At 49.0% G+C, this 14,063-nt stretch overlaps 1 protein-coding gene across 1 annotated transcript in view; it reads right to left on the bottom strand.

The window, feature by feature from the left end:
• Nucleotides 1-582: 582 nt before the first annotated feature.
• LOC129693907 (cytochrome P450 27C1) overlaps nt 583-14,063 on the bottom strand; it is a 33,420-nt gene continuing 19,939 nt past the window's right edge. The window contains exons 6-9 of the mRNA XM_055630643.1: nt 13,422-13,588; nt 10,814-10,892; nt 5,710-5,913; nt 583-1,026 (exon numbers count right to left, since the gene is read on the bottom strand). Coding sequence (XP_055486618.1) covers nt 910-1,026; nt 5,710-5,913; nt 10,814-10,892; nt 13,422-13,588 — 567 coding nt within the window. The 3' untranslated portion in view covers nt 583-909. The remainder of the gene's footprint in view (nt 1,027-5,709; nt 5,914-10,813; nt 10,893-13,421; nt 13,589-14,063) is intronic.

The raw sequence follows: 14,063 nt of genomic DNA, 5'->3' as shown, positions 1-14,063 counted from the left end.
GCTAGCAAAATTGGGAGAATTCAATGTTCATGCCATCCGGACGCAAGATCCCCAGGCGGAATATGAGGTGCTGTTCCTCCAATTTCCGCTGTTGCTCACTCTGGCAATGGCATCTCTGCATCCGCTGCTCTAGATGTCAGCTGATTTACATCGGGGAGACTAAGCGGAGGTTGGGCGATCGTTTCGCCGAACACCTCCGCTCAGTCCGCAATAACCAACCTGACCTCCCGGTGGCTCAGCACTTCAACTCCCCCTCCCATTCCCAATCCGACCTCTCTGTCCTGGGTCTCCTCCATTGCCAGAGTGAGCAACAGCGGAAATTGGAGGAACAGCACCTCATATTCCGCTTGGGGACCTTGCGTCCGGATGGCATTAACATTGAATTCTCCCAATTTTGTTAGCCCTTGCTGTCTCCTCCCCTTCCTTAACCCTCGAGCTGTCTCCTCCCATCCTCCCGCCCTCGGGCTCCTCCTCCTCCCCTTTTCCTTCCCCTTCTCCCCCCCACCCCCCCATCAGTCTGAAGAAGGGTTTCGGCCCGAAACGTTACCTATGTCCTTCGCTCCATAGATGCTGCTGCACCCGCTGAGTTTCTCCAGCATTTGTGTACCTTCGATCTTCCAGCATCTGCAGTTCCTTCTTGAATACTATAGATCGCTGGTCGGCGTGGATTCGGTGGGCCAAAGGGCCTGTTTCCGTGCCGTATCTCTAAACTAAACATGTCAAAGGTACTGAAGGCAGATACAAAATGCTGGAGTTACGCAGCGGGTCAGGCAGCATCTCTGGAGAAAAGGGATGGGTGACGTTTCGGGTCAGGGCCCTTCTTCGGAAAGTAGTGCCGCGTGGTTTCCATGGCGTCCCTCGAATGCCGCGCTGGCCTTTGACCTTTCACCCCTGCTGTGCCGGGGGGTATTATTTCCTGTCCACAAACATCAGGGCAATGGGTTTTCCAGGTCCCAGTAGGCCGTGCGTCTTGGCGGGTATAGGCCCCGTCTCCGGGGGCAACTGGATCTCAAACGCTTGCAGGAGCTGCAGAGGTGACATTCCAATGGATAACGAATAAGTGGTTACACAAAAAATAACATATCACCTACAAATTGTCTTAAAAAAAGAGATACTGCGTGGAAACAGGCCCTGAGGCCTACTAGCTCCGCGCCAACCAGCGACCACCCCGTACACTAGCACTATCCTACCCCCCTTTGCTCTCCAGAGATGCTGCCTGATCCGCTGAGTTAAGGGCCGGTCCCACCAGCATGCGACTGCATGCGGCAAGCGCGACCTAACGTGGTCGCTTGAGCCGTACGGCCTCGCGGGGCCGGTCCCACTTCGATCGCCGGAGCCGTATGGAGTCGCACGGAGCTGGTCCCGACATCACGCGGGGCTCCGAAAAACTGACCCGTGTTCAAAAATTCCGCGCGGCAACGGCCTACCTGCCCGCAGCCGCCTCGACACCATACGCAGCGTCTTGACGCCGTACGTCACGTGCGAACTTCCCGGGGACTGCGCTCGAACTTCACCTCACTCACTCACTCGACCTCCGCGCGGCCCCCGTTTCCGGTTTGGTCGCGCTCGCCGCATGCAGGTCGCATGCTCGTGGGACCACCCCTTCACCCCAGCACTCCGTGCCTTCTTTTGTAAGCCAGCATCTGCAGTTCCTCGTTTCAGCATTGTGGTGAACCTCCACTCTAATGCCTCCTCATCCTTCCTGCAATAGGGACGATCGGAACTGCATGTAGCACTCCAAACGCTGCCCGGCCAAAGTTTGATAAAGCTGTACCTTGACTTCCCGAATCCCATACAATGCCCCGACACATGAAGCCAAGGTTAGCATCGCAACCATTGAACTGTATACTGACACTTTACACTTTGGAGACCAGTCATCGCCTGAACATTAACACTATCCCACACACTTGGCATAATTTGTTTTACAGAGGCCAATAAACTTACAAACATTACACGTCTTTGGAATGTGGGAGGAAACCAGAGCACCCGGAGAAAACCCACACAGGTCACGGGAAGAATGTAGAAACTACCAGCTTCTTTGTAGCAATTCTGGTCTTGATTTAAACCCATAACTCGAGTTGAAAGATCAACGTCCAGTGCAGTTTCAGTTCAAAAAGTTCCTCTATCATAAAAGCAAAATGATCCACTGACTGTAATGAAAGGCCTTAATCTCTTATTTGTTGTCAGTCAAATCCGGGTGATTCATATTGGACATTAAAAACAAAACAGGGTGATGAAAGCAGCATGTGACATGCTTGCATTCATAGGTCAGGATATAGAATTATACAAGATGGGATGTTATGTTACAACTTAATAAAATACTGGCCCTTCTGCAGTTGTACAGGGCCCTAGTGAGACCACACCTGGAGTATTGTGCGCAGTTTTGATCTCCTAATTTGAGGAAGGACATTCTGGCTGTTGAGGGAGTGCAGCGTAGGTTTACAAGGTTAATTCCTGGGATGGAGGGACTGTCATATGCTGAGAGAATGGAGCAGCTGGGCTTTTACACTCTGGAGTTTAGAAGGATGAGAGGTGATCTTATTGAAACCAAATATAAGATTGTTAAGGGTTACGCTAGAGGCAGGAAACATGTTCCCGATGTTGGGGGAGTCCAGAACCAGGGGCCACAGTTTAAGAATAAGGGGCAAGCCATTTAGAACGGAGACGATGAAACATTTTTTCTCACAGAGAGTTGTGAGTCTGTGGAATTCTCTGCCTCAGAGGGGGGTGGAGGCCGGTTCTCTGGATACTATCAAGAGAGAGCTGGATAGGGCTCTTAAAAATAGCGGAGTCAGGGGAAATGGGGAGAAGGCAGGAACGGGGTATTGATTGGGGACGATCAGCCATGATCACATTGAATGGCGGTGCTGGCTCGAAGGGCCGAATGGTCTACTCCTGCACCTGCAGAGTGATACAGATCATGTGCAGCAAGATGGGATTAGTTAGGTTGGCATCATGATCAGGGCATGCGTGTTGGACCGAATGGCCGGTTCCTGTGCTGTACTATGCAAGAAGCATAAATAGAGTACATACACAGAATGTTTTACCTATGGGAAGAATATCAAAAACAAGAGGGTTTGGGTGAGAGGAAAGCACCTTAAAACGTATTTGTCAGGGGTGCCGGGGGTAAAGGGGAGAAGGCAGGAGAGTGGGTTTAGGAGGGAGTGATAGATCAACCATGATTGAATGGTGGAGTAGACTTGATGGGCCGAATGGTCTAATTCTGCTCCTATTACTTATGTCCTTATGAGACAGCACCCCATTGACAGGATCGAACCCAGGTCTCTGGCGCGGTGAGGCAGCAACTTTACCGTGCCGACCTGTGTACACTGTGGACGGCCTGATTGTAATCATGTATTGTATTTCCACTGACTGGATAGCACACGACAAGAAAGCTTTTCACTGTACCTCGGGACAATAGACAATAGACAATAGGTGCAGGAGTAGGCCATTTGTCCCCTCGAGCCAGCGCCGCCATTCATTGTGATCATGGCTGATCGTCCCCAATCAATAACCCGTGCCTGCCTTCTCCCCATATCCCTTGACTCCACTAGCCCCTAGAGCTCTATCTAACTCTCTCTTAAATCCATCCAGTGACTTGGCCTCCACTGCCCTCTGTGGCAGGGAATTCCACAAATTCACAACTCTCTGGGTGAAAACGTTTTTTCTCACCTCAGTCTTAAATGACTTCCCCTTTATTCTAAGACTGTGGCCCCTGGTTCTGGACTCGCCCAACATTGGGAACATTTTTCCTGCATCTAGCTTGTCCAGTCCTTTTATAATATTATATGTTTCTATAAGATCTCCCCTCATCCTTCAAAACTCCAGTGAATACAAGCCTAGTCTTTTCAATCTTTCCTCATATGACAGTCCCGCCACCCCAGGGATCAATCTCGTGAACCTACGCTGCACTGCCTCAATCACAAGGATGTCCTTCCTCAAATTAGGAGACCAAAACTGTGCACAATACTCCAGATGTGGTCTCACCAGAGCCCTAGACAACTGCAGAAGAACCTCTTTACTCATATACTGAAATCCTCTTGTTATGAAGGCATGATCATCCACAATCATGGCTGATCATCCACAATCAGTGCCCCGTTCCTGCCTTCTTCCCATATCACTTAACTCCGCTATCCCTAAGAGCTCTATCTAATAGCCCTGTCCCACGGTACGAGTTCATTCCAAGAGTTCTCCCGAGTTTGCCCTGATTCGAACTCGGAGATTTACGGTAATGGCCGCTAGTCGGTATTCGGGGCTCTCGTGGACATTTTTCAACATGTTGAAAAATCTTCATTAGTTTTCCCGTGCTTACCTGCCGTTAGCGAGTCTTCCTGAGTACCTGCCGTTAGCGTTACAAGCCGCTAATAGACGTCCCTGAGCTCCGACGTACCCGCTACGATCATTCTCCGTGCCTACCACGAGTTTGATTTTTTTTTAACTCAGGAGACCTCTTGGAATGAACTCCTACAGTGGGACAGGGCTACAACTCTCTCTTGAAAGCATCCAGAGAACCGGCCTCCACCGCTCTCTGAGGCAAAGAATTCCACACACTCGCAGCTCTCAGTGTGAAAATGACATATGATAATAAAATAAACTAACCCAAATTGATCTGAAAGAAACTATATTGAACAAAACTAAACTAAATTATACAAATGTAAATTGAACTAAACTGGACCAGTCTCACCCCGGTCGGTCACTGACTCTTCTCCCAGCTCCCATCAGGCAAATGTGTGAAAACACACACCTCCAGATTCAGGAACAGTTTCTTCCCAGCTATTATCAGGCAACTGAACCATCCTACCACAACCAGGTAGCAGTGCTGAACAATTATCTACCTCATTGGTGACCCTCGGACTATCCTTGATCGGACTTTACTGGCTTTACCTTGCACTAAACGTTTTATTATGTATCTGTACACTGTGGATGGATCGATTGTAATCATGTATTGTCTTTCTGCTGACTGGTTAGCAGGGCCATGACAATAAATTAAACTACACTGAACAGAACTAAACAAGGCTGAACTTAAATTCAGCAGACGTTAACACAACTAAAGTAATCTGAACTGAAGCCAAGCCAAGCCAAGCCAAACCAAGCCAACCCAACCCAAACCAACCCAGACTAGCCCAACCCAACCCAGACTAGCCCAACCCAACCCAGACTAGCCCAACCGAGCCCAGCCCAACCCAGACTAGTCCAACGTAGCCCAAAGACCCAACCCAACCTAGCCCAACCCCAGCCCAACCCAACCCACCCTAGCCCAACCCAACCCAACTCAGCCCAGCCCAACCCAGACTAGCCCAACGCAGCCCAACCCAACCCAACCGAGCCCAGCCCAACCCAACACAGCCCAACCCAACCGAGCCCAGCCCCAACCGAGCCCAGCCCAACCCAACCCAGCCCAGACTAGCCCAACCCAACCGAGCCCAGCCCAGCCCAACCCAACCCAACCCAACCCAACCCAACCCAACCCATCCCAGCCCAGACTAGCCCAACCCAACCGAGCCCAGCCCAGCCCAACCCAGCCCAACTCAACCCAACCCAGCCCAACCCAGCCCAACTCAACCCAACCCAGCCCAACCCAACCCAACCCAACCCAGCCCAGCCCAACCCAACCCAACCCAACCCAACCCAGCCCAACCCAGCCCAACCCAACCCAGCCAACCCAGCCAGAGCCATCTGGCCAGCCCCGTGATGATCGGCAAGCCCCACCTGTACGAGAGCCAGATAGATTTCCAGCTCGGCGATCCTCCGCCCGACGCAGCTGCGGACCCCGTAGCCGAAGGGGATGACGGCGAAGTTGTCCACCCGCTCAGTGACGGTCCGTCGCATCCAGCGACAGGGCTGGAACTCTCCTGGCCGGTCGAACACCGCGCCATCGTGCGACGTGGTGTAGTGGCAGAGGGCAAGCTGCGTCTGGCATGAGGGGCGGAGGAACAAGGTCAGGCCATGGTTAGAGGGTCCCACTCATATAACCATATAACAATTACAGCGCAGAAACAGGCCATCTCGGCCCTTCTAGTCCGTGCCGAACACTTACTCTCACCTAGTCCCATCTACCTGCACTCAGACCATAACCCTCCATTCCTTTCCCGTCCATATGCCTATCCAATTTATTTTTAAATGATAAAATCGAACCTGCCTCCACCACTTCCACTGGAAGCTCATTCCACACAGCTACCACTCTCTGAGTAAAGAAGTTCCCCCTCATGTTGCCCCTAAACTTAATTCTCAAATCATGTCCTCTTGTTTGAATCTTCCCTCCTCTCAATGGAAAAAGCTTATCCACGTCAACTCTGTCTATCCCTCTCATCATTTTAAAGACCTCTATCAAGTCCCCCCTTAACCTTCTGCGCTCCAAAGAATAAAGACCTACCTTGTTCAACCTTTCTCTGTAACTTAGGTGCTGAAACCCAGGCAACATTCTAGTAAATCTCCTCTGTACTCTCTCTATTTTGTTGACATCTTTCCTATGATCAGTTTTGGTCAGCATGTTACAGGAAAGCTGTTGTCAAGCTGGAAATGACGCAGAGAGGATTTACGAGGATGTTGCCAGAACTCAAGGGCCTGAGCTACAGGGAGAGGTTGAGTAGGCTGGGACTTAATTCTTTAGACAGTGTAGATATGGTTCACGCTGACCAGGGATCATCCCGTACACCAGTACTATCCTACACTTGTGACTTGGATAGGCTGGGTGAGTGGGCAAATGCATGGCAGATGCAGTATAATGTGGATAAATCTGAGGTTATCAACTTTGGTGGCAAAAACAGGAAAGTAGACTATTATCTAAATGGTGGCCGATTAGGAAAAGGGGGGATGCAATGAGACCTGGGTGTCATGGTACACCAGTCATTGAAAGTAGGCATGCAGGTGCAGCAGGCAGCAAAGAAAGCGAATGGTATGTTAGCATTCATAGCAAAAGGATTTGAGTATAGGAGCAGGGAGGTTCTACTGCAGTTGCACAGGGTCTTGGTGAGACCACACCTGGAGTATTGTGTACAGTTTTGGTCTCCAAATCTGAGGAAAGACATTCTTGCCATAGAGGGAGTACAGAGAAGGTTCACCAGCCTGATTCTTGGGATGGCAGGACCTTCATATGAAGAAAGACTGGATAGACTCGGCTTGTACTCGCTAGAATTTAGAAGATTGAGGTGGGATCTCATAGAAACTTTCAAAATTCTTAAGGGGTTAGACAGGCTAGATGCAAGAAGATTGTTTCCGATGTTGGGGAAAGTCCAGGACAAGGGGTCACAGTTTAAGGATAAAGGGAAATCTTTTAGGACCGAGACGAGAAAAACATTTTTCACACAGAGAGTGGTGAATCTCTGGAACTCTCTGCCACAGAAGGTAGTTGAGGCCACAGTTCATTGGCTATATTTAAGAGGGAGTTAGATGCGGCCCCTGTGGCTAAGGGGATCAGGGGGTATGGAGAGAAGGCAGGTACGGGATACTGAGTTGGATGATCAGCTATGATCATATTGAATGGCGGTGCAGGCTCGAAGGGCCGAATGGCCTACTCCTGCACCTATTTTCTATGTTACACAATAGGAACAGTTTATCTCTTACAGCAGCCAATGAACCTACAAACCTGTACGCCTTTGGAGTTGGGGTAGAAACCGGAGCACCCGGAGAAAACGGGAGAAGGTCACAGGGAGAACGGACAACTCTGTACAGTTCTTGGAGCGCAGGAGGATGAGCAGTGATCGTATTGAGAGGAATAGATCGGATAAATGCCCCTTTTACCCAGAGCAGGGGATTTGAGAGCCAGGGGACATAGGATTAAGGTGAGGGGGGGAAAGATTTAATATGAACCTGAAGGGCTATTTTTTTTTTTACACAAAGGGTGGTGGGTGTAGTGAATGAGTTGCCAGAGGAGGTAGTTAAGGCAAGTAATATTAGAGCATTGAAGAAACATTTGGACAGGTACCTGGATAGGAGGGGTTGAGCAGGCTAGGACATTATTTTAGTTTAGAGATACAGCGCGGAAACAGACACTTCGGCCCAGCGAGTCCGCGCCGACCAGCGATCCCCGCACATTAACACGATCCCACACCCACTCGGGACAAATTTTGCATTCACTATTAACCTACAAACCTGGACGTGTATGGAGCGTGGGAGGAAACCGAAGATCTCGGAGAAAACCCACGCAGGTCACGGGGAGAACGTGTACAAGCTCCTGTACAGACAGCGCCCGTAGTCAGGATCGAACCCGGGTCTCCGGGGCGCTGCATTCGTTGTAAGGCAGCAGCTCTACCGCTGCCCCACCGTGAGTGCAGTTCACTAGAATTTAGAGATGCATGGTGGAGACAGGCCCTTCAGCCCACCGAGTCTGGGCTCTCATCTCATCTCATCCCCACATCCCTCGCTCCCTACATCTGACCAAGTCAAGTCAAGTCAAGTCAAGTTTATTTGTCACATACACATACGAGATGTGCAGTGAAATGAAAGTGGCAATGCTCGCGGACTTTTGTGCAAAAGACAAACAACAAAACAACCAAACAAATTATAAACACAATCATAACACACACATTCTTTTACATAATAAATAATGGAACGAAAAACGTTCAGTAGAGTTAGTCCCTGGTGAGATAGGCGTTTACAGTCCGAATTGTCTCTGGGAAGAAACTCCTTCTCAACCTCTCCGTTCTCACCGCATGGCAATGGAGGCGTTTGCCTGACCGTAGCAGCTGGAACAGTCCGTTGTAGGGGTGGAAGGGGTCTCCCATGGTTTTATTTGGTCTTGAGTTGCACCTCCTGTTGTATAGTTCCTGCAGGGGGGCGAGTGAAGTTCCCATAGTGCGTTCGGCCGAACGCACTACTCTCTGCAGAGCCTTCTTGTCCTTGGCAGAGCAATTCCCAAACCAGATGGTAATGTTCCCGGACAAGATGCTTTCCACCGCCGCTGCGTAGAAGCACTGGAAGATCCTCGGAGACACTCTGAATTTCCTCAATTGCCTGAGGTGGTAAAGGCGCTGCCTTGCCTTACTCACGAGTGCTGAGGCGTATGATGCCCATGTCATATCCTCAGAGATGTGGACTCCCAGATATTTAAAACAGTTCACCCTATCCACAGGATCCCCATTTATCCTCAATGGAGTGTACGTCCTCGGATGATGTGCCCTCCTAAAGTCCATGATCAGCTCCTTCGTTTTTTTGATGTTCAAGAGGAGGCTGTTATCCTGGCACCAGAGTGCTAGATCAGCCACCTCCTCCCGGTAGGCCTTCTCATCATTGTCTGAGATCAGGCCCACCATTGATTCCAAATGTTAGAATGCTGGAACGAGAAACTACTCATGAATGCAGTTGAGCAGCCTCGTGACCCAGTCTTCGGTGCTGTCTGGGTGGAGTTTGCACGTTCTCCCAGCAATTTAGACTTTAGCGATGCAGCACGGAAACAGGCCCTTCAGCCCACCGAGTCTGTACCGACCAGCATTCCACTCCCTACACTACCACCGTCCCACACACCAAGGACAATTTACAATTTACAGAAGCCAATTAACTTGCAAACATGTACGTCTTTGGGGTGTGGAAGGAAACCGGAGCACCCGGAGAAAATCAGGGACTATGTACAAACTGCGTACATTTATTGGGGCGCAGGAACATGAGGGGTGATCTTATAGAAGTGTGTAAGATCAAGTGAGGAATAAGAGATAAATGCACAGTTTTTTTACCCAGAGTTGGGGAATTAAGAAAGCAGAGAACATATGTAGGTTTAACGTGAAGGGGGAAAGATTTATTAGGAAACCGATGGGTAACATTTAAACGCAACAGGTGGTGAGTGTATGGAACGAGTTGTCGGAGGAGGTAGTTGAGACAGGTACCATAACAACATTGAAAAACAATTGGACAGGTACATGGATAGGACAGGTTTGGAGGGACAAACGCGGGTAGGTGGGACTAGTGTAAATGGGACATGTTGGTCGGTGTGGGCACGTTGGGCCAAATGTCCTGTTTCTACGCCATATGACAATGTATATAGAAACTAGGTGCAGGAGGAGGCCATTCAGCCCTTCGAGCCAGCACCGCCATTCATTGTGATCATGGTTGATCGTCTCCTATCAATAACCCGTGCCTGCCTTCCCCCCATATCCCTCGACTCCACTAGCCCCTAGAGCTCTACCTAACTCTCTCTTAAATCCATCCAGTGACTTGGCCTCCAATGCCCTCTGCGGCAGGGAATTCCACAAATTCACAACTCTCTGGGTGAAAAAGTTTTTTTCTCACCTCAGTCTTAAATGACCTTAAATACACACATTGCACTATCACTATCTTATAGAAACTTACAAAATTCTTAAGGGGTTGGACAGGCTAGATGCAGGAAGATTGCTCCCGATGTTGGGCAAGTCCAGGACAAGGGGTCACAGCTTAAGGATAAGGGGGAAATCCTTTAAAACTGAGATGAGAAGAACTTTTTTCACACAGAGAGTGTTGAATCTCTGGAGCTCTCTGCCACAGAGGGTAGTTGAGGCCAGTTCATTGGCTATATTTAAGAGGGAGTTAGATGTGGCACTTGTGGCTAAGGGGATCAGGGGGTATGGAGAGAAGGCAGGTACCGGATACTGAGTTGGATGATCAGCCATGATCATATTGAATGGCGGTGCAGGCTCGAAGGGCCGAATGGCCTACTCCTGCACCTAATTTCTATGTTTCTATGTTTCTATCAGTTACATACAAAACAGCCACATTTCCACATTATACACATTCCCACTTTTTTTCTCACCGACAAAGGTTAAGAAGTTTGTAAGATTTGATATGAATATTTGATGACAGCCACGTTATTAAAAACGAGTTGGAAAAATAACCGATCGTCTCTCACCCCGCTTGGGATGAAATATCCTCCGACAACCATGTCTTCTTGAGTGATTCGCCCATTCCCGGGAAGAACAGGGAACATCCTGTGAGGAAGAGAGAGAGAGGGAATTCCTTGTTTAAAGTCCAGTGGTTTCCCTGAGTTATGGCAGAATGTACCAGCTGCTAATCACGGCCTGCGCGAGTCGTACCGATATACCGTGATTCCATTGATTCACTTGACTCCGTGGTTAAGTTAAACAAACACTGATTTATTTCCAAACATGTCCATAACTCACACGCACGGTCAGAAATGATCAAACACGGTAAAACACGGTCCGACACGGTAAGAAAACATGTGACGCCACAGCTAGCTCGATGATTTTTACTCTGACACCATTCATAGCCAAATGGTTTGAGTATAGGAGCAGGGAGGTTCTACTGCAGTTGTACAGGGTCTTGGTGAGACCACACCTGGAGTATTGCGTACAGTTTTGGTCTCCTAATCTGAGGAAGGACATTATTGTCATAGAGGGAGTGCAGAGAAGGTTCACCAGACTGATTCCTGGGATGGCAGGACTTTCATATGAAGAAAGACTGGATAGACTCGGCTTGTACTCGCTAGAATTTAGAAGATTGAGGGGGGATCTTATATTAAACTTACAAAATGCTTAAGGGGTTGGACAGGCTAGATGCAGGAAGATTCTTCCCGATGTTGGGGAAGTCCGGAAAAAGGGGTCACAGTTTAAGGATAAGGGGGAAGTCTTTTAGGACCGAGATGAGGAAAACTTTTTTCACACAGAGAGTGGTGAATCTGTGGAATTCTCTGCCACAGAAGGTAGTTGAGGCCACAGTTCATTGGCTGTATTTAAGAGGGAGTTAGATGTGGCCCTTGTGGCTAAAGGGATCAGGGGGGTATGGAGAGAAGGCAGGTACAGGATACTGAGTTGGATGATCAGCCATGATCATATTGAATGGCAGTGCAGGCTCGAAGGGCCGAATGGCCTACTCCTGCACCTATTGTCCATGTTTACAGCACTACTCACAGAAAAAACCAGGAGCGCCCTCTACAGGACATGCTATACATTTATCAAACATGATAAACCAGTCTGTTCTTGGCACAACAATGCAACAAAAAACAGTAACTAAACATTATTAAACTCACTAAATATGCTTATTCTGGCAATAGAATAAAAGGAACTACAAGATAGTTCTTGCCCCGTACACCCTGTTTTAATTCCAAACTAGTCAGCGGCTGATATAAAGTTGGATAGCTTAGAAACATAGAAAAATAAGTGCAGGAGTAGGCCATTCGGCCCTTCGAGCCTGCACTGCCATTCAATATGATCATGGCTGATCATCCAACTCAGTATCCTGTACCTGCCTTCTCTCCATACCCCCCTGATCCCTTTAGCCACAAGGGCCACATCTAACTCCCTCTTAAATATAGCCAATGAACTGGCCTCAACTACCTTCTGTGGCAGATAATTCCACAGATTCACCACTCTCTGTGTGAATTTTGTTTTTCTCTTCCTGGTCCTAAAAGACTTCCCCCTTATCCTCAAAACGTGACCCCTTGTTCTGGACTTGTTCCCAACATCGGAAACAATCTTCCTGCATCTAGCCTGTCCAACCCCTTAAGAATTTTGTAAGTTTCTATAAGATCCCCCCCCTCAATCTGCTAAATTCTAGCGAGAGATTCTATGGATTACCTACAGGCTGATCTATCCCCCCCTCCTAAACCCATTCTCATGCCTTCTCCTCATAACCTCTGACACCTGTACTAATCAGGAATTTATCTATCTCAGCCTTTAAAAATAATCAGCCATGATCACGTTGAATGGCGGTGCTGGCTCGAAGGGCCGAATGGCCTACTCCTACACCTATTGTCTATTGTCTATTAAAAGGGAGAGTGTGGAGCGATTGTAATACGTGTTCGTGGATCTGCTTCTGTGGTTGGCGCGCAAATAGTCGCCTGGGTTGGACGCCATCTTGGAAGTTCGTCCATTTTGTTTGATTTGGGGATGATCAGCCATGATCACGTTGAATGGCGGTGCTGGCTCGAAGGGCCGAATGGCATACTCCTGCACCCGTTGACTATTGTCCATTCTGTCCAAGAAGAAGGAAAGGAAGTTACAGACGGAGTTTACCTCAGTGTTTCCTTGAGGACACAGCGGAGTAGGGGCAGGTACAGGATACTGAGTTGGATGATCAGCTTTGATCATATTGAATGGCGGTGCAGGCTCGAAGGGCCGAATGGCCTACTCCTGCACCTATTTTCTATGTTTCTAAGTTATCCAACTTTATATCAGCCGCTGACTAGTTTGGAATTAAAACAGGGTGTACGGGGCAAGAACTATCTTGTAGTTCCTTTTATTCTATTGCCAGAATAAGCATATTTAGTGAGTTTAATAATGTTTAGTTACTGTTTTTTGTTGCATTGTTGTGCGCAAATAGTCGCCTGGGTTGGACGCCATCTTGGAAGTTCGTCCATTTTGTTTGATTTGGGGATGATCAGCCATGATCACATTGAATGGCGGTGCTGGCTCGAAGGGCCGAATGGCCTACTCCTGCACCCGTTGTCTATTGTCTATTCTGTCCAAGAAGAAGGAAAGGAAGTTACAGACGGAGTTTACCTCAGTGTTTCCTTGAGGACACAGCGGAGTAGGGGCAGTTTGTGCAGGTCCTGGGCCGTTGGCGTGGCGTCTCGCCCCAGGTTCTGCAGGATCTCCTCGTACACCGCCCTCTGGACCTCGGGGTACCTGGCCAACAGGTAGGTGCTCCACGACAAGGTGAACGAGGTCTGCGGAAACCAAGCGCACCTCAGTACGTCAGTCAGCTATTTAAGTTTCAGTTTAGAGATACAGTGTGGAAACAGGCCCTGCCTGCGCGATTTGGGGACCACCGGCTCCATCCAAGACCGCAGCAAGTCTTGGACGCAGCCCAGACCATCACACAAACCGGCCTGCCTTCCACTGACTCCATTTTGTACCTCACTCTGCCTCGGCAAGGCCAGCTGCATAATGCAGGACCAGTCGCATCCCGGCCACTCCCTCCTCTCCCCTCTGGCTAAAGGTATAGAAGTGTGAAAACGCACACCGATGTTGGGGGAGTCCAGAACCAGGGGCCACACAGTTTAAGAATAAGGGGTAAGCCATTTAGAACGGAGACGAGGAAACACTTTTTCACACACAGAGAGTTGTGGAATTCTCTGCCTCAGGTGGAGGCCGGTTCTCTGGATACTTTCAAGAGAGAGCTAGATGGGGCTCTTAAAGATA

This window comes from Leucoraja erinacea, unplaced genomic scaffold (assembly GCF_028641065.1).
Source record: "Leucoraja erinacea ecotype New England unplaced genomic scaffold, Leri_hhj_1 Leri_467S, whole genome shotgun sequence".
Taxonomy (NCBI): domain Eukaryota; kingdom Metazoa; phylum Chordata; class Chondrichthyes; order Rajiformes; family Rajidae; genus Leucoraja; species Leucoraja erinaceus.
This window is presented reverse-complemented; position numbering and strand designations above follow the sequence as displayed.